This window comes from Adiantum capillus-veneris, chromosome 2 (genome assembly GCF_014529385.1).
Source record: "Adiantum capillus-veneris isolate H3 chromosome 2, ASM1452938v2, whole genome shotgun sequence".
In the NCBI taxonomy this organism is placed as follows: Eukaryota; Viridiplantae; Streptophyta; class Polypodiopsida; order Polypodiales; family Pteridaceae; genus Adiantum; species Adiantum capillus-veneris.
Genome location: NC_140932.1, coordinates 145,710,173 through 145,737,359, shown reverse-complemented (window position 1 = coordinate 145,737,359; position 27,187 = coordinate 145,710,173). Strand labels below are relative to the sequence as shown.

Below are 27,187 nucleotides of genomic sequence, written 5' to 3'. Positions count from 1 at the left end.
TTCCGACACGAGAATCTCTATTTGAGATGTGTTTGGTAGAAGGAATTTGAGTTTCTCTACGGAGAAGAGGTTTTCTGATGGTCGTTGATCATTGAGTACGCTATGTGCTTTTACCATTACAGTAGCAACTTTTGGTTGCGGTATATGTTTCTCCATGAGCAGGTCAAGTAGCATTTACACGCTGCTGGAATAAATTCGAACTATTCTGTTCGTAAGAATATAAGTCGCCAACCGTTTTAAAATGGTAAGAATTACCTTAACCACACATGGGAGAACATCCCTAAGAATCAAAGAGGGTTCGCTCTATTGTGAACCGGGTTTGAACGTACGTTCAGAAAATGCTATGGCTAGAATCCTATCTGCCTGAGGTTTTGCAAATCGTCATTGATGCTCGCAAGGTGAATCATTTTTTATGATTTTGTAAGGAAGAGACGCTAATGGGCGTCGGGAAATCATTGCTGGTGGTAATAACTCGCAGGAGGAAACGATTGGAAGAAAGTGCTGTCGTGCACAAGGAATCTTCGGACTGGAACCGTCCGCCTACGTTGAGCGACGGCCTGGAACAAGAACTTTCTTTAAGGTGATCGCAAATTGTGAATGAAAGACATCGAGCTTAATGCTCTATGACTTGGGCATTCCCTATGTGGGAGGACACAAGAGGTTTAATACCATCTGGACTAACAGCGCAGGATTATGTGCAAGGACAGATACCTAGATTGATTGCTAGGAGGATTATTCTTCTCGGATTGAGAATTAACAGACTCTCGAATGAGGAAACGTTCGATCTGTTGGAAAGACGCGAATGACGAGTTCTTCCACGGCTCGTAAGTTTGAATGATTGGTGAAGGATATCCTCGAGGTACTAGAGGAAGGACATGAACCGGTAAGGTAAGTATTGAATTATTGAATTTTTGTTTAATTTATTTTTTAAGTTCTCTTCTGAGAAAGGACCAGCTCAACTCACCATTGAGCGAGATTTGGAATTTTTTCGATTTCTCCCCGGCAGTTCAGTTGGACCTCTACAATTGAGGACAACTGTTTATAAGTGAGAGGGATGTTGCTAAATTGGCTTATCTTATAGAAAAATAATTCTAAAATGAATTATAGGATTTATAAGTGAGAGGGTTTTCTCGCTTGGAACACCAAGGAAAAAATAATTGTAAATGAATTATTGGAATTTTAAGTGAGAGGGCTTTTCTCACTGGAGACATCCGAGTACAGAGTATTCCTAGTGCGTCATTTAAAGTAATGACGTGAACACTGAGAACGGGAATATCTGTAAGGCCACCAGGAACGGGTACTTCTGATGCATCACATCGGATGGGTGACAGGGAGCATCGGAAAGAAGTATCCGACCATCCGGGAACAGACATCTCTGATGCGTCATAGGATGGGTGACATAGAGCATCGTGAAGGAGATTGTACCGTAAGTTCGGTAAGAAAGGACTAGGTGATGGGTATTCTTGATGCGTCACAAGGTGGGTGATGGGTGCATCGGAAAGGGAATATCCATAGTCGGGAGGAAATTCCGAACTGTGTTCGAATTGTGCACAAGGAAAAAACAAGCACTTGAATGAAGATGGGTTCAAAGGAAACTTTGAGGAAAAAACAGATGCTTTCTGAGAAAGCGGATTGCTTTTCGGGAAAGCAAATGCTTTCCCGCGAGGAAGTTTATGTTTGCATTGCAATTGTGCGTGTGATTGCATCCAGGGACGCTTGGGAAACGGTGTGAAAGCATTGTTTTTAACTTATAAAGTTTTATTGAGTTTTTGGGCAGGTTCAGACTATTTTTAAAATATGCCGGCTGCCCATTTAATAAGTGGGCAGCCATCTGATAAATAAGGCAACAGATAGCCAACGTTTTCTCTCTCTCTTTTTCTGGCAGAACGTAGATTTTTTTTTTTTGAAAAAAAAAAAAAAACGGCCGCGATCTCTACGCAAGCAGCTATTCGTGCTTGTGGCTAGTAGCTATAAAAGTATCACATGCCCTCACTCAGAAGGAAGACCAATCTTTGCAAGGAGGAGATTTCAGCCGTAAAGAAGACGTTGCCGGTGATGCCCATGGCTGCCCCAAGTGTACCAGATGCCGCCAAGACTCAGTGCGCGAGTTCCCTCGCGAAGAAGTGCCTACGGAGCGTGTCTTCATCGCGAGAAGTTGCTGTTTTTCTCTGTTTTCAGCCCATAAACTTCGTAGACGGGGCTGATTTACGAGAAGGAACCCGAGAACACCTCTTTTGTGTGTAGGATTGGAAGAGAGGATTTTCTATGGAGAGATCTCTTCCGGGGAATTGCTTTTCGAGAACGGAGTTGCGTTTCGAGCGTCGAGACTTTGAAGGTAACGATTTTCATGTTATGAACTCTGAGTATTTGTTTGCAGGTGTACTTCCTCTTAGTGAGGGAGTAGGAGCAGAGGAAGGTATGAGCCTTTGCAAGAGAAAAGCGCTCTGAGGAACTAGAGCCAGATCAGCCCAAGGGTTTCGTACCCAAGTTTGGGAAGCAGATCCACGGATTGAAGAGAGGTAGACTCTCGAGATGTGATGCGGAAGTTGAAATTCCCAAGGGAAGGACTTCGTGTCCAAGAAAGCGGAGTTATTCTGCAGGAACAAGACTCTGGAAACAGAGTCGGAAAAGAGTTGCAGGGATGCCATGCCTTGAGTCTGGAAGGTGTGATCCAGAGGCGAGAACCTTGGTTCTCAAGGATTTGGAATAAGGAACGGAAGTTCCTTGGAATAGGGTTTTGCCCTAGGAATCGGAAGCTAAGGCTTCCAGGAACCATCAAGTCTTATTCTAGAACGAACGTGGTAATACGTTCGGTTCAAGTGCTTGTATAGACTTCTCCTCAATAATAAAGATACTATTACGGGGGGGGACCAGCCCATCTTTTGGTTCCCAGTGTTGTGTCGATCTTCTCACTCTCTCTCTCTCTCTCTCTCTCTCTCTCTCTCTCTCTCTCTCTCTCTCTCTCTCTCTCTCTCTCTCTCTCTCTCTCTCTCTCTCTCTCTCTCTCTCTCTCTCTCTCTATTTCTCTCTATATCCTTTGGCTTCAGTACTAAGTGATAAAGTCTATTTATCCGAATGTATTTTATATTGTTATGCGCTCCCGTTTGTGACACTCGTTACAGTTTACATCCGGGTTCTGCCTGAGGATCTAACCTTCCAGACTCCGGGCATGGCATTATAGCTCTTTTTCCGACTCTAATTCAAGAGTCCTCTTCCGTAGAAAGTCTTAGCAGCAACTTTGCTTTCTTTGATGCGAAGTGCTTGGGAATCTCAACTCCCTCATTTCAGCTCGAGAGTCTACCACTCTCCGATCCGTGGATCTACTCCCATTCTTCACGATGGAACTTGCCTACTTGGCCTTGTTGACATCCGGTACATTTGGGGCAGCCATGGGGGTCCGCAGCATCATCTTGACGGTTTAAATCTGTGGGAGCATGTCACAATCTTTAGTATTGGCTTGTGAGTGAGAGAGACCGCTTTTATAACTTCTGGCAGCCGGTAGGAATAGTGAAGGCCTACCTGGCAAGAATACGGCAGAGAAGGGGGCGCCCAGAGTACGGAGAGGGAGATCACATTTTCCTAAAGAGAGAGAAAGGGGGTGCCTTGCTTTTGGCTTGTGGTAAGTGGGTGGCCAACCACTTTTAAAAATGACATGAACCTGCAAAAAACTCAATAAAACCTTATAAACTGAAAACAATGCTTACATAATCATAACCCAGGCATCCCTAGATGCAGTCTTGTGAATAGATGCAATGCGAACATATACTCCTTTACGGGAAAGCATCTGCTTTCTCAAAAAGCAACCGGCTTTCTTAGAAAGCAACTAAATCTTCTCAAAGTTTCCTCTAAACCCATCTTCATTCAAGTGCTTGCTCATTTCTTGTGCACAGCTAACTCCATTCAGAATACCTTCTGAGTGTGGAATATCCCCTTTCCGACGCTCCCATCATCCACCTTTGACGCATCAGGAATACCCATCACCTAGACCTTTCTCACCGAACTTACGGTACAATCTCCTTCGTGATGCTTTGTATCACACATCCCATGACATATCAGAGATGTCCGTTCCAGATGGTCAAATACTTTTTCTCGATGCTTCTTGTCATCCATCTGATACGACGCATCAGAAGTGCCCGTTCTTGTGGCCCTACAGATATTCTCTTTCAGAGTGCTCCCATCATTACTCTGCACTCGGATGTCTCAAGTGAGAAACCCTCTCACTTATAATTTCAATAATTCATTTAGATTTATTTTCCTGGTGTCTGAATCTAGAAAGCCCTCTCACTTATAAATCCAATAATTCATTTAGAATTTTATTTCCTTCAGATAAAGCTAATTTAGCAACAATGGTCTTCCTGCGGCGCCTTGCTCGAGATTGTACGCTACACGGCCTCGCCATATTGGCCGCAATGTTTGCCGTGTGGCTGCTCGCCTCCCCCCACCTGTCGTTAGAGTTGTTTGCCCCAGTTGCGGTTGCCTGTCGTCATCGCCCACAGCTGCCTGCTCAGAGTGCAATGTTGAATGGGTTCTACTTGCCTCCCCCCTACTGTTGGGCCTTGGCATCGTTTTTTACCCAGCATGTGGAGCTCACACTTTGGGCATATAGTACATACCGAGTGGCCTTTTGAACCTTCGACAGTTTCCCCTTGTTTCTGGCCTGCAGTAGCTCCACCCTCGAAGTCGCCTCTCTTTTGCTTCCACTGTAGCAGCCACCCCCTTGTAAGGTCTTCCCATGTTAGTGTTTGCTTGCTGCTTTTTCCCAGTTGTGGGCCGGTCATTCCCTCGCGGCGAGCCTCGACCCTGGCTGACTGCAACTTGTTTGCTTCAGTGCCCTTGTATGGCGCTTGGTCTCTTTGCGGAATATCTTTTTCCATTGTGGGTTTTGTCTAGTGTGTTGTTTGTTTTGTTTATTCTGTTTTTTGTTTTTGCATGCATATTCCCTGCTTTGATGTGTGTGTGTCTGAGAGGTGGCTCTCACCTTCTCCCACCCGGGACGCATCCCTGGGATATACCCCCTGCGTGTCCCGACTGTTTTCCAGGCCATCCATCTGTCTCATGCAGTCCCCCTCTGTCCCCAACCTGGGGTTGGCGTACCCCCGTCCCCTCGTTTCCTTGTGACTCTAGAGCTAGGAACTTTCAAGGCATGTATATAGTAATTACGGCGCTTAGATGGTACCTGTCATCCTTCCAACTTCAGGTTGATTAATGTGCCAGTGTTTGTAGCTGAACGCTGTATCAAATGTGCAGAGCATGGCAACAATTTATTATGCCGGCGTGTTATTTCAAGTGGAACAATGCTAAATTGTTGCATGGCTATCTTTAGGTGGAACGGAGCATAAATGGCTTGGAGCCTTCAGTGGTAACTTGCTTTCCAACGATCAAATATAACCAGCATATATTTACTTCTAGTGAGGATAACATGTAAGTTTCTATAACTTAGTTAAGAGAGCACTTCTAACAACAACACACATCTCATCGTTCCTAACCCTGATCGTGTGGATTGAGAAGGTGCACAATCTGCCTCAGTGATTATAAGGAGAAGGAGATTCTGCGAATTTTACCAAGGTGTGGCCATGCCTTTCACATTTCTTGCATTGACTTGTGGCTGCGGCAACATCACACATGTCCTGTTTGTCGAATCTCCTTGCAAGTTTTTTCAGAATGGAGTCACATGGCAGGTCCTCTAATAAGTCTTGTGGCAAAGGTCCGGTTTGTACCAGGGGCCCTTCCTGATCATCTATTTGAACAACCAAGGAATTACCTTAGTGTACCAACTGGCATGCCAATTGGGATTTCTAAGAACAACCCAGCGTGGACTGTGGTTGCGGGAGAATCATCAAATTCGAGTCCACAAGATTCTCAGGCGCTTCCTGGAAATGAGCTTCAGCCAGGGGATAGGCAGCAACTTTTGGAGCATAGAGTGACTGTGGTGTCAGATGATGCATGTCATCAGGAAGGATCAGGTTTATCACCTGGTTCGCATGATGTTTACCATCACGGATCTGTGCATAACACTTCGAATGACGGCATTGTTAGCAAAGCTGGTGTATCTTCCATGAATGTAGCAGCAACTGGAGCCCAATCAGGCGCTTGAACTATCAACAAATCTTCTTCTCGTAGTGCAATAGCTGGCAGTTGAACAATCGACAATTCTTCTGCTCATGTCTTGCCATGAAAAAAGATTTCTGTTAGTGGTGTCATGGCCTACAAAACCCAAACAACTGGTTAGTTTGCTTTCCATGTGTAGAGTTGTGGACGATGTTAGTATGTCTGTCACAAACCTCTTGTAACGGTAGAGAGATGTGGTGAGGTCTTGCTGCTCAAGATCTGTCATGTACCATATATTCATTTGTTGGTTTTCAGTGTCTAGTTTGTGGCCTTGCTAGGAAATCTCCGATTTGGTCAAATCGAAACAGACTCTCATTGTAAATCAGCAGGTGCTTTGTGTATGGGTAATTTGAAGCTTTTGCTGCAGTGTTGTAAAAGTGACAAACCTCACTGTAGCTGCGTGAAGTGTGAGGCTGAAAATCTTAAGCTAATCACGGAGGAGCTGGCATTCTGTCTATTTATATCTGTTGAGTTGCAGATCTAGGTCATTGCTTTTTACCAAGCTGCCATTAGATTGTTCAAATAATGGGGGACCATATGATGTGAAGTTTACAAGGGAACAGATTTTGCAAATGATTGCAGAATGCCCGCCGGCCCTCGCAGATTGAAGGCAAATGTGTCAGCTGCTGTACATAAAGTGACTCGATACAATTTTGAAAGCTTGATGCTGGTGGAGGCTGCTGGTTTCTTGGAAACTTGATTCCTTGATTGCATAGTAGTCAAGCAGCTGAATTGCCCACATCAATCACCTGCAATAGTGAATCCAGGGACGTATTGGATCAGCGATAACCATAATTCAGGCCAATGTACTTTGCTGCACCAAACCACTGGATACCAAGGCTGACTAGCTTTCCCTGAAGAGTTCAGAGTTTCTACACCATAGAAGCAAGCGTCACACTTCAGAATCTGACATAGCAGGTTTGCTCTTCTGTATGTGGATGATCATTGGCGACCTTTGGTCGCTTTATGTGGTTAACGGCAGGAATCAAGAATTATCACATGTACTGAATGTTCAGAGAAAGAGAGGAGGCACCTGCTCTCTCATTTTTCAAGTTACCACAGTGAATGAGTTTGCCAGATAACCCTTGAAAATGGAGAATTTGCCCAAATGACTCCAGAATATTGTCTTGCCTACATAAATGCAGGCTGTCAAGAATGTGGTCAGCATCTCCAAGATTTATGCATTAATAGTCTAGCATCTCCAAGTTTCATGTTTAGTAGTAAACATCATATTTGCACTTTGGAAAAAAGGAAGACCAGGGACAATAGTAAGGGGGGGGAGGTAGCTGGCACAGTCCTCCAAGATGCATAATCTTAGGTTCTCTCCATCTCCATCTCTCCATTTCTGGAACAGGCCAATTCATGACAGGACTTGCAGCACGTGGTGAACCGTGTAGATACTACGTCTTATCATTTCACCGGCTATTTGGGGCTTAAAAGCACTTGCTGAAAGCAACTTGGAAACATGTTGAAGGTGCACAATCCTGCTTTAAGGATGACTCCTTTTTCTGAATTCCTTGGATGGTGTGAGTTCTTTTGGAATTTGGAGTTCAACACAGATTTCATTGCCTATTTTCCTTGTAAACTTACACCCCTTGCTTTGATTTGTTCCTAAAAATATGAGACAAAGGATATGAGTGAATACATGCTTTGACACTTTTTTTTCTTTTGACTTTTCTCGGATAGTATGGGCTCGTTTCGACTTCGGAGTTCCTTTGAAGACTTTTTTTTTTTTTTTTTGACTTGTATTGAGAGAATACAAGGTAAAGAACGAGAATGTATACATGCGCTGTTTCTGTAAGGACTTGCAAGAACTATGGTAGGTATCCACATGCATGTCAACTCTAGGCAGACGTAGACAAAGGGACACATTCATAAACAAAATCTAAATGTTAACTCTAGGATCTGCTTTAATTCAGGGTCCTTGATATCAATGTGCAAAAAATGCTCCGTTTGGATATATTGCTAAAAAAACTGGTTTATCTTTTGCAAAATTCACCTAGTTTGATATCCATGCTTGACCAATTTGTGGACCTTGATTGTTCAAGATTTTCTAATCTTCATTCCTTTTTTACAATTGCGATCCATTTGTGAGTGCTTAGCATGTAATTTGTCACAAGCTACCTTGCAAAACAAGCAATTATGTCTGAAAATAATGAAGCAATTCATCTTCGAAGCCTACATAATCTACTCAAATTCTAGATTTAGCATCTTGTATTGATAGACAATCAATCTTCTTATGAAAAGCTACAAATTTTATAACTTTGGAGAAATTTAACCTCGCAACCAGGGGTATTTTGGGAATTTTTGAAATTTCCACAAATTAGAGGGGTATTTTGGTAACTTTCAAAGGGTTGAAGCCTAATAAACTTCTATCCACCACTCTCAAGGTGATTCGTGCATCATTAGCACCATGGGTGTTGGGTGCTCTCATTGTAATATTTCTTTTGAACAAAACATTGTGTTTATTCTTTAATGATCATTGCCTCCTTGTTCTTTGTTTATATCTAGTATCCTAGAGGACTAAACCCTAACCACAGGATCACCAACAATTAGCATCAAAGGTTGTTCTTCAGTTTGATTCACCCGGTCTGCATTGCATCTATGATTATTGTATCTACTTGTTATTGATGTCTTAGTTTTAGCCATTATAATAAACCTCCTATGCGAGCGTTTGCGAAGTAGCTTGTGTGTGGAGATTGTGCTTTCCACGAGCTTTCAAAGGACACCAATGTGCATGCGTGTTGTAGTTTTTCTGATATAAATTTGGGAGCTTGTTAGAAAGTAGAGCTTGTGGTCACTTTTATCGAGATCTAAACACAACAAGAGTTAAGACAAGAGGCTACATTTGGGTATGATAATGTTTCACGTCAAAAACTCCCCTACCTTTTCTTGGAGAGGTGGAGCGGGCCCTTGGATATGGCTGCACATTGGGCTTTTTGGCCTTGCTTGAGCACCTACACACTACCATGTTGGGTACTTGTGATTGAGGCATTTGTGCTTGTGATGTACCACATGGTGAGTTGTCATTTTTGGTGCTAGCAATGTTGCCTTCACGTTTGTTTTACCACATTGTCATGAGGTGGTTGTCAACTTAGCCACTAAGCCTCGAGGGGGTTTCACATGTGTTTAGACTAACATTCCTTATATCTTAAAAAACAAACAAGGTTGTGCAAATGCCTTTTGGAAGTCTACAATGTTGAAAGATAATAAAATAATAGGTTCAATATCCTTTTACAATTCAAGTCTCGCTTCAGAGTCAATGATTATGAAGGTGATAGCTTCATCAAGTCCACTATAAGGTCGAGGACTAGATACAAAAACTTTCATGAAAGTAATCTTGTAACTTTGAAAAATAATTGGCGAGGATATGGACAAAAAATGTAAAACAAGAGGGTCTTGTCTTGTAGATGCTATTTTGTAGATTCTGTGTTGTGTGTCAATTGACCTTGGTTGTAATTACTGATCCTTTTGGGAGCTTTGAAGGAGAGCAACAATCAATCATAGGGTGCTTTTTTCCCTCCTATGTTCAACATAGTTATGATGCCACTACTCGCATTAACCAAAAGGGTGATCTTTTAGGGAGCATATTTTTGCTAAGGGTCTCACTGAACTATCTCTAAAGGAAGATTTTCTAAGAATATTAGCGCTAGGGTTGTGTGTATGAGAACATAGCCTACTATGAGTAGTTATTAGATATTTTTTGTGAAGTTAGTAGAGGTTAACTATAAGGTTAGTCCCCACTATTGGATCTTTGACGCTTCATAGGAGCTTATTATATCAAGGTGCATTTTTTCCTATAAGAGCCTTTATTAACTTCTAGGAGACATAGTACCTTGTAGGAATTACTCTTTCTATGCATGTACATTGTGGCAATGGACTCGTTCATGGTAAGAGGGTTGTAACTTAGCGAATAGCATGCATTCTAGGGAGCTCTCACCCTAGACTTATTTAATTTGATAGAGTATCATTAGAACATAGCATGCGTACATCATTGTGCGGTGACTCACATGCCAATGTGAAGGTTTTGGTCGATCATGATAAAATGGAATAAGGATGGTCAAAGTGGAGCACCAAGGCCTAATATGGCTAGAAGGAATCTAAATGCTTTATTTGGAACCCCATTGGACCCATTTTTAAAAAGTGTTGCAGGAAGGTTAAAGACATAGTCAAAGCGACAAGTTGGTGAAAGTAAAAAATGTGAAGATGCCCAATGTGGTCAAGTAATAGTTTTTTGGCATGAGGATAGGGAGTAGAGCAAGCATACAAGTTTGTGCCTTGATTAGAGCTAACAGCTGTAAATACATAGAGAAAAGGTGTTATGGGAAACATTGCACATATTAATTGTAATCTTTCCCAAGTGGTCAAATGGTGGTTTTGGTTGTGATGTGATGTTTATATGGAAGTTTGGGCTAATATGAGATCCAATTTGTATCTCCTAAGCTCCTAATTTATGTTGTAACTAGCTTGTTTGGCCGATGCCTAAAGTTATGCCTAAACTAGCTAGTTTAGGCATCGGCAACTAGCTAGTTTAGGCATTGGCAACTAGCTAGTTTAGGCATCGGCCAAACAACTAGTTTAAAAAGGGGCCACTTTGTAGCATGTTTTTTACCCAATCTTTAATCAAGAGCTTTCCTCTCCTTGGAAGCAAATTAAAGCTTCCATAGCTTGCAAGCTTGGTTTGTACCATGTTAAGGTAATGAAGAGCCTATCACCTTAGCTACTTTCTTCTATTTTCTATAGAGTGTATATACTCTTTCTTTCGTGCATTGCATCTTCTTGTGACACTATGTGCATGTTTGTGTGTGTAGAAAGAAGTACTCTCTCCATTGCTTGTATGTGTTTTCTCTTGAATGTGTGCATGCGCTTGTTTAAACATTCCATGCTTGATTGATAAGAGTGCACATTTTCTTTGGATGTTGGATTATAGATTGAGTGGGAGGGATCGAGAAGGGATATCTTTACCATAGATGCACTATTGTTGAGTTGTGTAGCTAGATCGAGAAATTGTTGCACTATATGTGCATCGCAGACCCTCATACTCAAGTATGGTAGCCTCCAAGCACTAGGCAAGAAAGAGAACCAGATTGATGATTTAGGGGATAGGTGCATCAAGGAGGGCATGACCTTTTTTTGGTGCCATTGTTGAGGAGCGCTAGCCTAACTAGAGAGTTTGCATGTAGAGTTGCATTTGAGGTGCTCAGCCATGAGTGTGATTATTTGGTGATCGTTTCGTTTCAAGCTTTGAAATCCTCGAGTGAGCTTTTAAAAGCATTGCTGACAATGATGCAAGATTCCATAGGATTTTAGTGAGATTTTGGTGTAGATGTCATTGATACTTTGATGGCGACAATAGCTACTAAACATGTATTTATCAATTTTTTCTTCCTCTATGCCTATCATTGAGTATGACAACTTCTACAAGCAAAATAGTGTGGCCTCCTATGGCTCCACAGTGTCTAAATTACAAGGTATCCTTCCACTACTTAGCAATGGAAACTACCATGGTTCTTGAGGAAAATCTCCATTCCAATCAACTTAACAATTTGCAATGTCAAAATTATTCACTGACCGAAATTTCATCTATCATGAAGTTAGGAGAGGCACATCAAAAGGACAAAGTTGTTGAAGAGTAAAGCATGCCATTTGGATGGCTAATTTCAAATATTATGGCATGAACAAAGGTAATTTTGTATAAGCTTTTTGTGTCAAAGACAACGAAAACATCCTAGGGTATGATGAATTTAGAAACATGGATACAATCATGCAAGGGGTGTGCTTAATTTTGTGTGCACTAAAGGCACTTAAAGCTAGTTCATGAGAGAAATGTGACTAGCTTGTAGATGAGGACCACACCATTTTGTTGCACATATTAACATTCAGTGTCATTGTATTGTGCTAAATAGCCTCAATCAGAACTTCATTGAGGAGGATAACCTCACACCCAAGAACCACATGAAGCCAATGTTGTGATCCAAGACAAGTTAAGAATATAGCGACCGTTTTGAAGTTGTGGATGCAACTCACAAAAACTTTCAAAATATAAGTAACAATTATTGGTTTCTCTAGAAATTTCTATTTGAGGAACCTTACAAAGATACCAAGCTGTGTTGGGAGAGCGGGAGAACGGAAGGTTGAATTATTCAATCTTTCCTCACACACATAACCATCAACCTCTCACCATCTCTCCCAAAACCCAAGTACACACAACTAGACAAGGACACCATACACACACATACACATAGAATAGACTAGATAATGAATGCATGTAAGAGGAAGAGATGTAGACAGAATTTTTGCACACACAGCTTAACATAAGAGTGAGAGAGAAGAACCTTGCACAAGAATGGCTTAAAATCTTAGTCCCCCAAACTCCACGGCACCTTTTGTGGAGTTGAGTATTTAATTTTATTATGGAATCTATTTTAGGTAGTATTTGAGGCCCCTCTTTACACTTTAGTCCATGAATGGTGGCTGTCACTTCTTGCATGGTCCATTATAGGATGCGTTCTCACTAGATATATACAATGAAATCATATTGGAAACAATAACTAAAACACTATGCAAATAAGAAATGGGCAAAAGATATTATGTGGTGCTTTCTCCTCAATTCCTAAAATTTCAATCTACACCATATTAATCTCCTTATTAGTAAAAATAAAAAGACATCATCATAATTAACTATTACAAGCTAGCTACGTAATTGTAATGATAATCCCATACAACCTGAGGGTGTCCAAACTCATAACATCCCTCCCACTAGGGATAGAATCCTCAATTACTCAATAGAGAATCATCTAGACCGTGAGTAATAAAAAGTGTGGAGAATATTTGGAAAGTTTTGAAAAAAAAAAACAGGTATCCATTTAGCATATTCTTTAGGGTGGCCTTTAAAAGTCAAAACAGAATGGCTGCAAACCATGCCAGTGTGTGTGGTGGTGGTCTCATGATCAACTATTTGGTAAAAAAATGAGTTACTCTTCTTGATCTACAAGTGTAGGTGGATCCTCATATATGATGTGTAGGTAGAGGTCCTTGAAAGGGTTGTAATAGACTAATGTGAAATGCAATGTGAATGTGCCTGTATGAAGGTAAGTCTAACCAAAATATGACATTATTTATTATAGCTCAAATCTTAAATGAAACATAAAAAAAAGAAGCAAGCTTTACAAAAACATTTGTATCAACATTACTGATTCGTCTCTTTTCAATTCAGAGCATAACATAATCACCTTCATTAAATCCATGTGCTTTGTGGTGCTTATTGCCATCCTTAGTGTAAAGTTCTTGTGAATGCTGATAGCAAAATTAACATTTTCATAAATGGCATGAGAATTTACAATAAAAGTATCTGTATAGGAGGCATAATGTTAGAAAAACGTGAAGCAGGAGTAGGAAGAGAGTTACCATACACAATCTCAAAAGGAGATTTCCCTGTAGCACAGGAGTAGTATTTTTATAAAAAAACTGTAAAACATGCAGGTAATCATCCCATTTCTTTGGTTGAGAAGACACATAAACTTTCAATAAATCAATGATGGTGTGATTAGTGAAATCTGTTTGATCATTAGACTCAGGATGGAAAGAAAAAGTTAAATAAAGTATAGTATCAAGATTTTCAAAACCTTGTCCAAAAAGCACTACAAAATATGGAGTCTCTATAAGATATGATTACCTTTGTGAAACCATGACGAGGAAAGATAGCTTAGAAAAATGAGTGCAACTTGATGTATTGTGTAAGTTTTTGTGCATGGAATGAAGTATGCTTGTTTAGCAAAACGATCAATAACAATCCAAATCATAACATACTTGTGAACAGTGAGTGGAAAACCAATAATAAAATCCACAAAAATGTGTTCCTAAGGTCTCTCGATAATGGGGAGAGGGTGTAAAAGGCTTAATTTCTTATCTGTTTACTGGTTTTTTGAATTTTCAAAACATACACTACAACAATCAATTCTTTGTCATATGTACAAAACTTAAATTCAAAGGGTTTAAATTTATGACTTTCAAATACGAGTGGATGGTTATCTTACATAAGAACTACACCAATATCTTTTTCACTAGCATCACAGGCTACAACAAACAATGGTCGATTAAAGTCAGTGAATTGAACACAAGTGCATTAGTCAAAGCATTCTTGAGTGGAATGAATGAGCTTCCTTGTAAATCGGTCAATGCATATAGAGTGTTTTTCTTTAAGTGGAGAGTCAAGTAATGAGATTTATAAGAAAATTATGAACAAACCTCTTGTAATAACTATATAGCTCATGGAGGCTTTTGGGTCTAAGCCATGATTGAATAGCTTCAATTTTCTTGGGGTCTACATGTATTCCCTTTTCGGATACAATGTGTCCCAAATACTCAATTTTAGATTGAAAAAATGAACTCTTTTTGGGGTTTAGGTATAGATGCTTTTGTGAAAGAAGGTCAAAGACACAGTTAAATGTTGCTTATGTTCTTGCTGAGATTTACTGAGTATGAGAATTTCATAAAAAAATACAATCACAAAATCTTGATGGTGAATAAAAATTATGTTCGTCATAGAGTGAAAGTGGCTGGTGCATTTGTCAGACCAAATGGCATGACAAGAATTTCATAGTGTCCTTTTCGTGTTTTGAATGTAGTTTTGTAAACTTCTTAAATATTTTAACTTGATGGTATCCCAATTTAAGGTCAATTTTTCTTGAAATGTTTGACCCTTTTAAGTTGTCTAATAGATCATCGACTCTGGGAATAGGAAACCTATTCTTAATGGTGATCTTGTTTAAAGCCCTGCAGTCAATCCACATACGAAAGGTTCCGTTTTTTTTCTTAACAAGAAGTATTGGAGCTCCGTATGGTGAACTACTGGGTCTAATAAATCCTCGATCAAGTAAATCTGTTATTTGGTTTTGTATCTTCCTATGTACGATTGGGCTTACATGATAGGATGCTCTGCAAAGAGATTCACTGCCTGGGATAGTATCAATTTTATGGTCTTCACGGTACAAAGTTGGAATTCCACGAGGCAAATCATGCATGAAATAATCTTTAAACTATGAGATAAAGTCATAGTGTGTAAGGTGATAAGGACTTTCAGTTTGAGTAGAGAGTTGATTTACAAGCACTAGGTTATGTTTTTCCTTTCTTTCGAATTTCTCATTTGTCTTGAGTGTGAGAAAGTAGTGGAAGTTTTTGATATTCCAAGTTTTCTTGGATAGAGTAGGTTTTGTTTTCAAGGGTGGGAGTCAAAGATCACGTTTTGTAATTGATTGGTGGGTTAATTCATGTCCAAAAGGCATCCCCAAAATCATATCAATATCATGCAGTGGTGCGACAAGATATGTACGCATATGTAAAAATTCACCAATGCAAACTTCAACAGCAACTTGAGTTTTACAATTAGAACATCGATTATTAAAGATAGTCTTTACTTTGTGAGGTGAAGAGAATCAAGAGAGAGAAATTTGTTGTGCCAATCGTGCATAGATAAAATCATAGCTACTATCATCATCTAAGAGAATTGTGATATCTTCACTCTTAACAGTGCCTTTCACTTTGAGTGGAGTTATAGGAATACCTAGAGAAGAATTTTCATTTGCATGATACTTGGATCATAGACTTCATTGTAATTGACTTCTTCATTATCATCGAGAATAGCATCTTCGATCAAGTTAACTTGTCCACCATTTGAGCGGTTGTTGTTGAATGGTCATTGGTTGGGTGTGAGGTCCCCACCCCGTCGTATCAACAACGGATCTGATGGTAAACCTGGTGGCCACTAGATCTATAGCGGAAGCAAACAAAATGGATTAGGATTCAACTAGCGGACGATCTCTCATCACAAAGTGAGTCGAGTTCGAGCCTACTAGCAACGAGATCTAGCTCCACCTCGTAGGGAAAGCGTACTTGAACTATTTAACGATCCTAAGACCCACCTTCCAAGAGGAGAGAAAACCCGAGTGCCTTTTTCCCCATGTTTCAGAGGCACGTACTCTCGAGGATTTGCCGCTCTAGGCGCAATGAGTAATACTAATATCGAGTAAGCACTATGGGGACAGAGAGTTCCCGACCAATCGGGACCACCCATCTCGTAGGCATTGGCAACCTGAGCCAAGCCTCCACTTTCCACCCCCACACTCACACTTCCTTGCGTGACCTAATCACTACCACAAAGGTTGTTCAACATAAACATTCCTTTTTTAATTCCGAAGCACATTGTTCGTTAAGACAGCCCTTCAACCAGAATTGCAAACAACACCAAGACAGTATTCTAGTAAAAATTCTACTCAAACTTATTCATTAAAATTCCAATGTTCTGGAGGTACAACATCCCCCCTCCAACGAGATTTTACTCCTCCCGTTGTCGCCTAGCTGCCCATACAACTAGGTATGTCCACCGCATAGAAAGCACGACATAGACATTCCCACCGCTTAACCAGCAGACGTGGGTTCCCACCGCATAGAAAGCAAGTCGTGGGTATCCACCGCTTAACCAGCAGACGTGGATTCAAGAGCCCTTAACCAGGAACTCTGCCCCCTGTGATCAGTAGGGGGGGTCAGGACTGATTCAACATTGGAAATAAAATGAACATGTCGAGCTAAATTTTCCCTAGCAGACATTCTTTCCTCTTGCAAACAGCATACCCATCAATCATTTCTTTCCTACTTTATATTTAAATGTACTATGCATTCAATGCCGAGGTTTCTGTCGGATTTCTCCAACATGTTCGGGGATATGTTCATTCCTAACTAATCGTATGCAATGTTAATTAAACAGCTTGAATAGAAATTGGGACCTACCTCTTCCATTTCTTCGTCAATAGCCCGTGAGAAGGCCGGTATTTGCTCGTCCATGGGAGCCTTTCCTTTTCCGTTGACATTGCTGGTTCCCGCCTCGCGGTCGTGGGCTCCACCGAAGCGAGTTCTCTTAACCGGGGCCATTTTTCTCACTACTTAAATGATAGACTTGAAAAAAAAAGCTAAGGTCCGAGAGTAACATGACAAACCAATCGACGGATTAGATTTATTAAAGACTCTTCCTTATGCACGAGGTTAGATTTTTCCCTTTTTGCCCTAGCAATTTTAAGGGTAATTCTGTATCCACCTTATGGGAACGACTCTAAGGTTAATTACTTGGCTTAGATGATTAAGAAATTCAGAGTTTTTCTAATTGATTCACGAAAGATATGAAGTAAGCAAGCTCATTCATTTTCCTAGAGCAATATGAAGGTGCAAAGTGACCGCAGCATGTGTGATGGAAAAACCTTCTTCTTATTGGACTAATGACGGATTAATTTTCAGCCTTAATCACATCTAAATGTGAGAGAAGATTAAGTATAATTTAATTACAACACTATTGAGTAGTGAAAGATTGAATTCTGACAAATCTACACTATTACTAGCTGACAATTTATTGACTATACCTCCTAGAGAGAGAATTTTTCCTAATCATGCATTAATCCTTGATTAAGGATGATGAATGGCTGAATAAATTAACTAAATGAATGATAATTATGTACTGAAGTATAGCTATGAAAATTTAAAGAGCAGCTATAGAGAATTATAGCTAAAAGTAGGCATAGTAGACAAGAATTATGAGTGGGTAATGATGAGATTAAGAAGAGCGGTAATTAAACCATAATTACCGTGATTAGGGGCTGAGAATCCTCTTAAATTTCTGATGCAATGAATCCTCAAGATGGGAATTTCGGCAGCACCTCCCTCCTTGCTTCTCCTTCAAAAGCTGTGGGTGTGCCGGCAGCACCTTCCCAGAGTGTAGGTGTGTGAGTATGCAATGTGTGTGTGTGAGCATATATGTGTGTGTGTGTGTGTGTGTGTGTGTGTGTGCAGGTCTTTAAATAGGCTCCTACAAGCTGAAAATCGATTTGTGCTGCTATAAGCATCTGAGTGAGCACTCAGTCTCTGCATTGGCAAGTTCAGTTCCCCTACCCACCAAGTGTCAGGTTGGCTTGGTAAACTGACTCTCACACTGAGTTGCAGGCTTGGCAGCTTCCCCAAGACTCCCACAAAGCAAGAGGGCGCCCCCTAGCTGCTAAAGCAGGTCTGGAGTGGGCTGGGACCTGTTCCCACACAGTTCCGGGCCCCCGGTACCTCCCCGGACAATTTTTAGGAAATTTGGTTCTAGGCTAAAACGGGTCATACGAAGCGGATTTTGATGCCGTAAATTTCCATACGAAGCTCTAACTAAGGCGTACTGGCCCGAGTACCTGCCATATTTAGTAGCCCTCGCGGTCCGAAAATGCATTTTTTTCAAATTCGGGGTACGGTTGCAGATTTTCGAGACGGTCGAGACTGGACGAGTCGGGTGACCAAAAACTTACTATATTTGGAAAATTTTCACAAAAATTATTTTAATTCACATTTTGAAGCTTTATAACATTTTAAACATCATGGCACTGACAGAATTCGGAAAACTGCTAAAAATAGTAACTTTTTCCATTATGATCATTTCATGGTACAAGGGTGCTCTTTTTGGTTGGGGTCAGAGACCTTACAACCTCCCCAACGTGAGAAATTTGAGATGTTCTCATCTCAAGAATACATCTGGATAAACTCTATGCTAACTACTTAGGTACATATATCCTTTGTCTAAAGTAAAGATATCCTTTGTCTTATTCTGCTGAACTTTGATGAGATTCTGGTGCTTGATTTATTGCTCACTAGGATTAGCAGTTGCATCATACATTGCTGCTCTCTCATCAGCTTCATCACCCACAGTTGGTTGTCTCACTACGGCATTAGCAAAAGCTCTACTTCCTTGTCTTATGTTTCCTCTTCCTCGGCCTCCTCTTCCGTTTGGTTGACCTCGCCCGTTGATGTTCAGAGGTACATTATTAGCATCGGATGTTTGGGAGATCCTTTTTGGACATCGACTTTTGTAATGTCCATACTCCTGGCACTCAAAGCATCTTATATTGGGAAACTCGGTAGCTGTCGTGGTAGCTACTACCGGACGATGGTTGTATGCAGGGTTGATTGGTCTATTACTCCAGTTTTCTGTCCTGGCCCTCTTTGAAAAATAGTATTCACTATCTTGGGTAGTCCTCTGAATCTCTTTAGCTAATGGTTTGGCCCTTAGCAAGGCATCTTGCAAAGTTACTGGCCTGAGAGCTTCTAGTCGGTTGTTCAGGGGGTCGATGAGTCCTTGGCAGAACCGTGCTACCTGTTGTTCCAATGTCATCTTAGGAGCATATCTCCGAAGAGTGACAAACTTTGAATAATATTCTTCGACAGATGAAGTCAGCTGCCGAAGGGAAAAGAACTCGTTCATCTTCAAGGTTTTATAGGCGGGTGGTAAGTAACGCTCCATCACAGCAGCCTTGATGTCTTCCCATGACTGGGAAGATCCCTTGATATCCAAGTCCCTGCAATGTTGTTTCCACCAGATCTTGACATCACCAGACAAGCGGAACATTGCAAGCATGGTTTGGTTATCGGGTTGAGTTCTCGCAGCTTCGAAATAGTCATCCATAGCCTCCATCCATACTTCTGCATCTCTTTCCACATTTGCCCCTTCGCCTTTAAAGGTTGGAGGCTGAGCTTGTTTAAGGAGGAGCTTCTTCTCTTGCGCTGCCGAGTAGAGAGCAGCAGGCGGTGCCTATCCAATGGTATAAAACTCATTACTATAGCACTCTACTCAAATGAACCTAAGCTTTTCCATACTCAAGAAGAAATTTAACTTTTGGGCTTAACCAGCCTACTTAATCTGTACATCTATCACAAAGGATTTTTTCCATTCCACCATTTAAATTCCATTGAATACATCCAAAATTGTCCGATAAATAATGGTAAAAACTTTACTCGAGAGCTTTGATCCATACTTATAACTTTATGTGCATCAACAGGCTACCTGCCCGCAGCACTAGTCGCACCAACGACTTCTCAAAAAAAACATCATGTGGAACCCACTGAATCCCGACAAGCTCAACGAGTAAAACTCTTTAACATCACTCAGGACACAATCCACTAGACAAATCCAATGTCATTATTCTGGGAAACACCATGCTCAAGCTTTGAGTACGAGCTATCCTACAATCCCGTAGTTTTTAAAATTTCAAACAACATCATTTTCCAGTTCGTAAACCTATAGCTCTGATACCAGGTGTGAGGTCCCCACCCCGTCGTATCAACAACGGATCTGATGGTAAACCTGGTGGCCACTAGATCTATAGCGGAAGCAAACAAAATGGATTAGGATTCAACTAGCGGACGATCTCTCATCACAAAGTGAGTCGAGTTCGAGCCTACTAGCAACGAGATCTAGCTCCACCTCGCAGGGAAAGCGTACTTGAACTATCTAACGATCCTAAGACCCACCTTCCAAGAGGAGAGAAAACCCGAGTGCCTTTTTTCCCATGTTTCAGAGGCACGTACTCTCGAGGATTCGCCGCTCTAGGGGCAATGAGTAATACTAATATCGAGTAAGCACTATGGGGACAGAGAGTTCCCGACCAATCGGGTCCACCCATCTCGTAGGCATTGGCAACCTGAGCCAAGCCCCCACTTTCCACCCCCACACTCACACTTCCTTGCGTGACCTAATCACTACCACAAAGGTTGTTCAACATAAACATTCCTTTTTTAATTCCGAAGCACATTGTTCGTTAAGACAGCCCTTCAACCAGAATTGCAAACAACACCAAGACAGTATTCTAGTAAAATTCTACTCAAACTTATTCATTAAAATTCCAATGTTCTGGAGGTACAACATCCCCCCTCCAGCGAGAGTTTACTCCTCCCGTTGTCGCCTAGCTGCCCATACAACTAGGTATGTCCATCGCATAGAAAGCACGACATGGACATTCCCACTGCTTAACCAGCAGACGTGGGTTCCCACCGTATAGAAAGCAAGTCGTGGGTATCCACCGCTTAACCAGCAGACGTGGATTCAAGAGCCCTTAACCAGGAACTCTGCCCCCTGTGATCAGTAGGGGGGGTCAGGACTGATTCAACTTTGGAAATAAAATGAACATGTCGAGCTAAATTTTCCCTAGCAGACATTCTTTCCTCTTGCAAACAGCATACCCATCAATCATTTCTTTCCTACTTTATATTTAAATGTACTATGCATTCAATGCCGAGGTTTCTGTCGGATTTCTCCAACATGTTCGGGGATATGTTCATTCCTAACTAATCGTATGCAATGTTAATTAAACAGCTTGAATAGAAATTGGGACCTACCTCTTCCATTTCTTCGTCAATAGCCCGTGAGAAGGCCGGTATTTGCTCGTCCATGGGAGCCTTTCCTTTTCCGTTGACATTGCTGGTTCCCGCCTCGCGGTCGTGGGCTCCACCGAAGCGAGTTCTCTTAACCGGGGCCATTTTTCTCACTACTTAAATGATAGACTTGAAAAAAAAAGCTAAGGTCCGAGAGTAACATGACAAACCAATCGACGGATTAGATTTATTAAAGACTCTTCCTTATGCACGAGGTTAGATTTTTCCCTTTTTGCCCTAGCAATTTTAAGGGTAATTCTGTATCCACCTTATGGGAACGACTCTAAGGTTAATTACTTGGCTTAGATGATTAAGAAATTCAGAGTTTTTCTAATTGATTCACGAAAGATATGAAGTAAGCAAGCTCATTCATTTTCCTAGAGCAATATGAAGGTGCAAAGTGACCGCAGCATGTGTGATGGAAAAACCTTCTTCTTATTGGACTAATGACGGATTAATTTTCAGCCTTAATCACATCTAAATGTGAGAGAAGATTAAATATAATTTAATTACAACACTATTGAGTAGTGAAAGATTGAATTCTGACAAATCTACACTATTACTAGCTGACAATTTATTGACTATACCTCCTAGAGAGAGAATTTTTCCTAATCATGCATTAATCCTTGATTAAGGATGATGAATGGCTGAATAAATTAACTAAATGAATGATAATTATGTACTGAAGTATAGCTATGAAAATTTAAAGAGCAGCTATAGAGAATTATAGCTAAAAGTAGGCATAGTAGACAAGAATTATGAGTGGGTAATGATGAGATTAAGAAGAGCGGTAATTAAACCATAATTACCGTGATTAGGGGCTGAGAATCCTCTTAAATTTCTGATGCAATGAATCCTCAAGATGGGAATTTCGGCAGCACCTCCCTCCTTGCTTCTCCTTCAAAAGCTGTGGGTGTGCCGGCAGCACCTTCCCAGAGTGTAGGTGTGTGAGTATGCAATGTGTGTGTGTGAGCATATATGTGTGTGTGTGTGTGTGTGTGTGTGTGTGTGAAGGTCTTTAAATAGGCTCCTACAAGCTGAAAATCGATTTGTGCTGCTATAAGCATCTGAGTGAGTACTCAGTCTCTGCATTGGCAAGTTCAGTTCCCCTACCCACCAAGTGTCAGGTTGGCTTGGTAAACTGACTCTCACACTGAGTTGCAGGCTTGGCAGCTTCCCCAAGACTCCCACAAAGCAAGAGGGCGCCCCCTAGCTGCTAAAGCAGGTCTGGAGTGGGCTGGGACCTGTTCCCACACAGTTCCGGGCCCCGGGTACCTCCCCGGACAATTTTTAGGAAATTTGGTTCTAGGCTAAAACGGGTCATACGAAGCGGATTTTGATGCCGTAAATTTCCATACGAAGCTCTAACTAAGGCGTACTGGCCCGAGTACCTGCCATATTTAGTAGCCCTCGCGGTCCGAAAATGCATTTTTTTCAAATTCGGGGTACGGTTGCAGATTTTCGAGACGGTCGAGACTGGACGGGTCGGGTGACCAAAAACTTACTATATTTGGAAAATTTTCACAAAAATTATTTTAATTCACATTTTGAAGCTTTATAACATTTTAAACATCATGGCACTGACAGAATTCGGAAAACTGCTAAAAATAGTAACTTTTTCCATTATGATCATTTCATGGTACAAGGGTGCTCTTTTTGGTTGGGGTCAGAGACCTTACATTGGGATTGCATGCGACTTCATTGGTTTGGGCACTGGAATGACCATTGCTCTTAGCAACATTGTTTGGGCACTTATGTGCATAGTGGCCAAACAGAAAACATTTAAAATATTTCACCTTTGTATTATTGTTCGAAGGTTGATTAGGGCATCGATTATTGGGTTGCCCCTCTATTGCATGTGGTGGTTGTTGTTGCCATGGGGTTGAGAAGGTGTAGCGGAATTGTCAAATCTACGTCTCTTAAAGAAGGTACAACTTTGGTTCTTGTTCATGTCAAAGTTAGGAGAGAAAAGACTCTCTTGTTACGATTAGTGTTAGTTGGTTGATCACTGTGGAGTGGATGTCCATCTTTCTTCTTCTCCACATTAAGAGCCAAGTTAATAGCTTTTGACAACAAATCTATTTAAACATGTCTACCTCAATAGCAATTTTCACTGCTAACCCAGATATGTACTTTTTATTCGCCTCATTCTATTGACTAGTTCCAACTCCCAAAGCAAGTCCTTCGGAGGACATTTTGAACAAGTAATAGTTATCATTGGGTCCACCCTGACCAAGAAAAACCAAAAAAATGACTTCCATGGAAGAATAGAAAATCATAACTCTTTTGCAGCATTAGTATATTGTCATATCCATCACCAACAACTTGACCTTGTTTAGCTTGCTCATATTACACAATTCTTTTGAATCCCCTATTCTAAACAAGTGGCATCATTTTTTCAAGAAAATGGTTAAGCTCAACATCAATCGATTCCAAATCATCTTCTTTAGTCAAATATTGGAATAACATTTGTCGAAGCAACTAGCATATGTACTTTTCTAGGACCCTCTTTGTCAATCTTTAGAATTGCGCTGACAAGACTATACACCTATTCAAGGGTTGTCCTCCTAGTATCTAACTGAACATTATGGCCTCCTCCCCAAGATGGATCACCAAACATGTCATTGTGGTATCCTTTGGCATCACATAATAGATCATGCATGTGCAACATTTGAGCAAGTGATAGTTTTCTCACAATAGTGACAAGTTATTTTAGATTTACCTTCACTAGCAAGATAGCCCATGCTGACTTGTCCAAATGACCATGAAAGAATGCATCATTTTATCTTCTTTCACTCGTGTAAAAAGGGACCTCCAGGAAACCACTACAAATTATCTCCCTCCAGGATATCTGTGAGTAAATCTACATCATCAAAGGGCCATGCCAGCTCCGCCGTGATGGAGGGGATCGTACCCTAAAATGGTGAGAGAAGGTGGAGTGCCCAACTACCAACCCACTCTATCATAAGCATGGGGGAATGCCCACCATCTTTCTCTCCTGTTGGGAGACTTATTCATCCTTCTCTCTTGTCATCGATGTTCTCTCTCGTTGGGTGATCCCACTACTGTCTGCCCCTCTCACATTGCTAATCAGATCTGAGGAGATCTGTGTGTGTGTGTGTGTGTGTGTGTGTGTGTGTGTCTATAGGCATCATTATGTAGGTATCACCATGGACATCCATAGTCAACTCTTGAAGCACCAATCTCAACTCTATGAACGCAAGAATACAATATGAAATATCCTCTCATTGCCTTCATTGACAATCACTACAAAACCATCTCCCTCTAGGAAATATGTGATCGCATCTACATCATTTGTGAGTCATGCTAGGCCTGCCATGATCGAGGGGTGTGATGTGAACATACCCTAAAATGGCAAGAGAATTTGTAGTGCCTAGCTATCAGTTCACTCTATCATAAGCATGTGGGAATGCCCACCACCTTCCTTTCACTCTATCATAAGCATGTGGGAATGCCCACCACCTTCCTTTCCTGTTGGACGGTCCATTCATCCCTCTCTTGTTGTCAGTGTTCTCTCTCATTGGGCGATCCCACTACCGTCTGCCCCTCTCACACTGCTATCTAGTCCGGGTAGATCTCTCTCTCTCTCTCTCTCTCTCTCTCTCTCTCTCTCTCTGGTTAAAGGCACCATTTTTTTGTGAAAAACAAGGGGGACCAAGCGATTTGATTACCCTTTCCTTTTATTTCACAAAAATATGGCATGCATAGTGGATTGAGGGAGAGTGTTTACAAAAAGAAAAAAGAAAAAAATTACTTTCTTTGATAGCCATCACAGCTTTGTGGAGGAAGCATTAGAAATAAAAGGAGGGGGGGTTTAGAGCCTTTTGACCATCAGTGCTCGCGCGGACAATGGGGAGGCTCTAGCTCCTCCCCCTCTTTTTTCTGATGCAAAATCTCCATTGAGGCCCATTCGATGATAGAATACATTAAAAAAAAAAAAAAAACAACACAAGCTCCATCGAGGCCCCCGTAGGATGGTATAAATCCAAAATTTTGAAAAAGAATCGAGGGGGCTAGAGCACCTCATTCCTTTGCGCGTGCGCAAATGATGAGAGAGCGCTCACTGCTCTTCTCTCATATTTTGACTAATTACTAAAGTTAACAAAATATTCATGAAAATTGGATCTTTTTAAAATATATTGAGTACTTGAAGAGGCCAAAATATCCAAATTTTTGAAAAAAAAAAGGGGAACAAGAGCCCCCAATTATCCGTGTGCGTGTGGATGCTTGGGGGGCTCTTGCCCCCCTTTTTCCTCTAGTAACTTGGATATTTTGAGTACGTAAAGAGGTCAATATATCTGATTTTTTGGGGGGGAAAAAGGTGGGCAAGAGCCCCTCGCTCATCCGCGTTTTTTCTTAGGAATTTGGATATTTTGCCCTCTTCATGTACTCAAAAATTGTTTTAGATGAATTTTTCTTATAATGAACGAAGCGTGTTTGGTATTGCTTGGCTAGACAAGTGGCAAAGAAAAGAAGAGTTCCGTGCTATTTTCAATAGGTAACGAGTGAGGGCATCTCTCCAAATGCAATCATCGATGCTTGCATCTTGATGGCGCTTCAAATGATGTTTGTGTGTGCGTGACCTTTCACATTGGCAAACACACAACACTTGTTCACACCACACATGCAACAAATGTAGGATGTTGAATAAGCACCACTCCCATTCTCTTCTTATAGTAAACTGAATAGATAGTGCTAGTATTCATAGAATACTCTACAGGATATGACAAGAGTATGAGTAGAGATAAACATGGTTACAACAATAGAAGACACAATACACTTTGGACAAGTGTAAAACTTCAGAGAAAAAGGGAGGGTTGGAGCCCCCCATCATCTCTGCGAGCGCGCAGAAGATAGGCCCCCCATTTTTTTTCCAAAGGTGAAGATGAAGGCAATGGAAGCGTAGCCATTGGCAAAGCAAAAGCTGTCGGTGCCAAGTGGGCTCTCACTAAAGCCCTCTTCCCATATCTGCAAAAACATTGCTATCCTTGAGCTGGGGTGTATAGCTTGCCAATGGTGGGGATTGGTACCACGCAACTACGAAGGGGTCCTCATCTCATTCTTGGAAGGAGAAACAAATGTCGACCATTTATTTGTTATATCAAGAAACCACCGTGCCTCTTTAGTCCACATGGAGGTCCACGGCAAGCTTTGAAAATACCGGTTTGTCCCTTCAAGAGAAGACAGAAGGTGACAATGCATTTTTACCTGCTGCATCTCCCCGCATGCAAGGTGGTCAAGGCATCATCATAGTGGGCTCCCTTCACCGTGGCCCTTTCTTTTAATATACACCTTTTATGCCTCAAAATCATCGGCGCACCAAGCTCCTCTCTACTACTCCTACCCAGCTTCCCTCGGGGGCAATAGAGAAGATCATCTCTGCATCAGCTTCTAATGAGAAAATGGAGAGAGAGAGAGAGAGAGAGAGAGAGAGAGAGAGAGAGAGAGAGAGAGAGAGAGAGAGAGAGAGAGAGAGAGAGAGAGAGAGAGAGAGAGAAAGAGAGAGAGAGAGAGAGAGAGCTGTTGCTGCAAATTAAAGAATCAAGTGACAGAAAGTGATAACGCTCTTTTACCTATTGCATCTCCCTGCATGCAAGGTGGTCAAGGCATCTAACGGTGGATCTTTTCTATATCTACAGTTTCTATGCGCCTTGCAAGCATCATCAAGCACCTATTCCCTTATTCAAATGAGGAAGAAAAGTAGCCCTTTTAGGAGACAAAACTTTTTGTTTGATGTCCCCCAAAGCACAAGTATGTAGCTTGTGAGCGACTTATTTATCTCATATAGGGATGCTAATTGGTTTCTAACTACACTTACTCGTCTAGTTTCAACCTG

At 41.3% G+C, this 27,187-nt stretch overlaps 1 protein-coding gene across 1 annotated transcript in view; it reads left to right on the top strand.

The window, feature by feature from the left end:
• LOC147463806 (uncharacterized) overlaps positions 1-6,474 on the top strand; it is a 33,794-nt gene extending 27,320 nt beyond the window's left edge. The window contains exons 2-3 of the mRNA XM_086491245.1: positions 5,324-5,421; positions 5,509-6,474. Of these exons, the coding sequence (XP_086347371.1) occupies positions 5,324-5,421; positions 5,509-6,094 (684 nt within the window). The 3' untranslated portion in view covers positions 6,095-6,474. The remainder of the gene's footprint in view (positions 1-5,323; positions 5,422-5,508) is intronic.
• Positions 6,475-27,187: the final 20,713 nt, after the last annotated feature.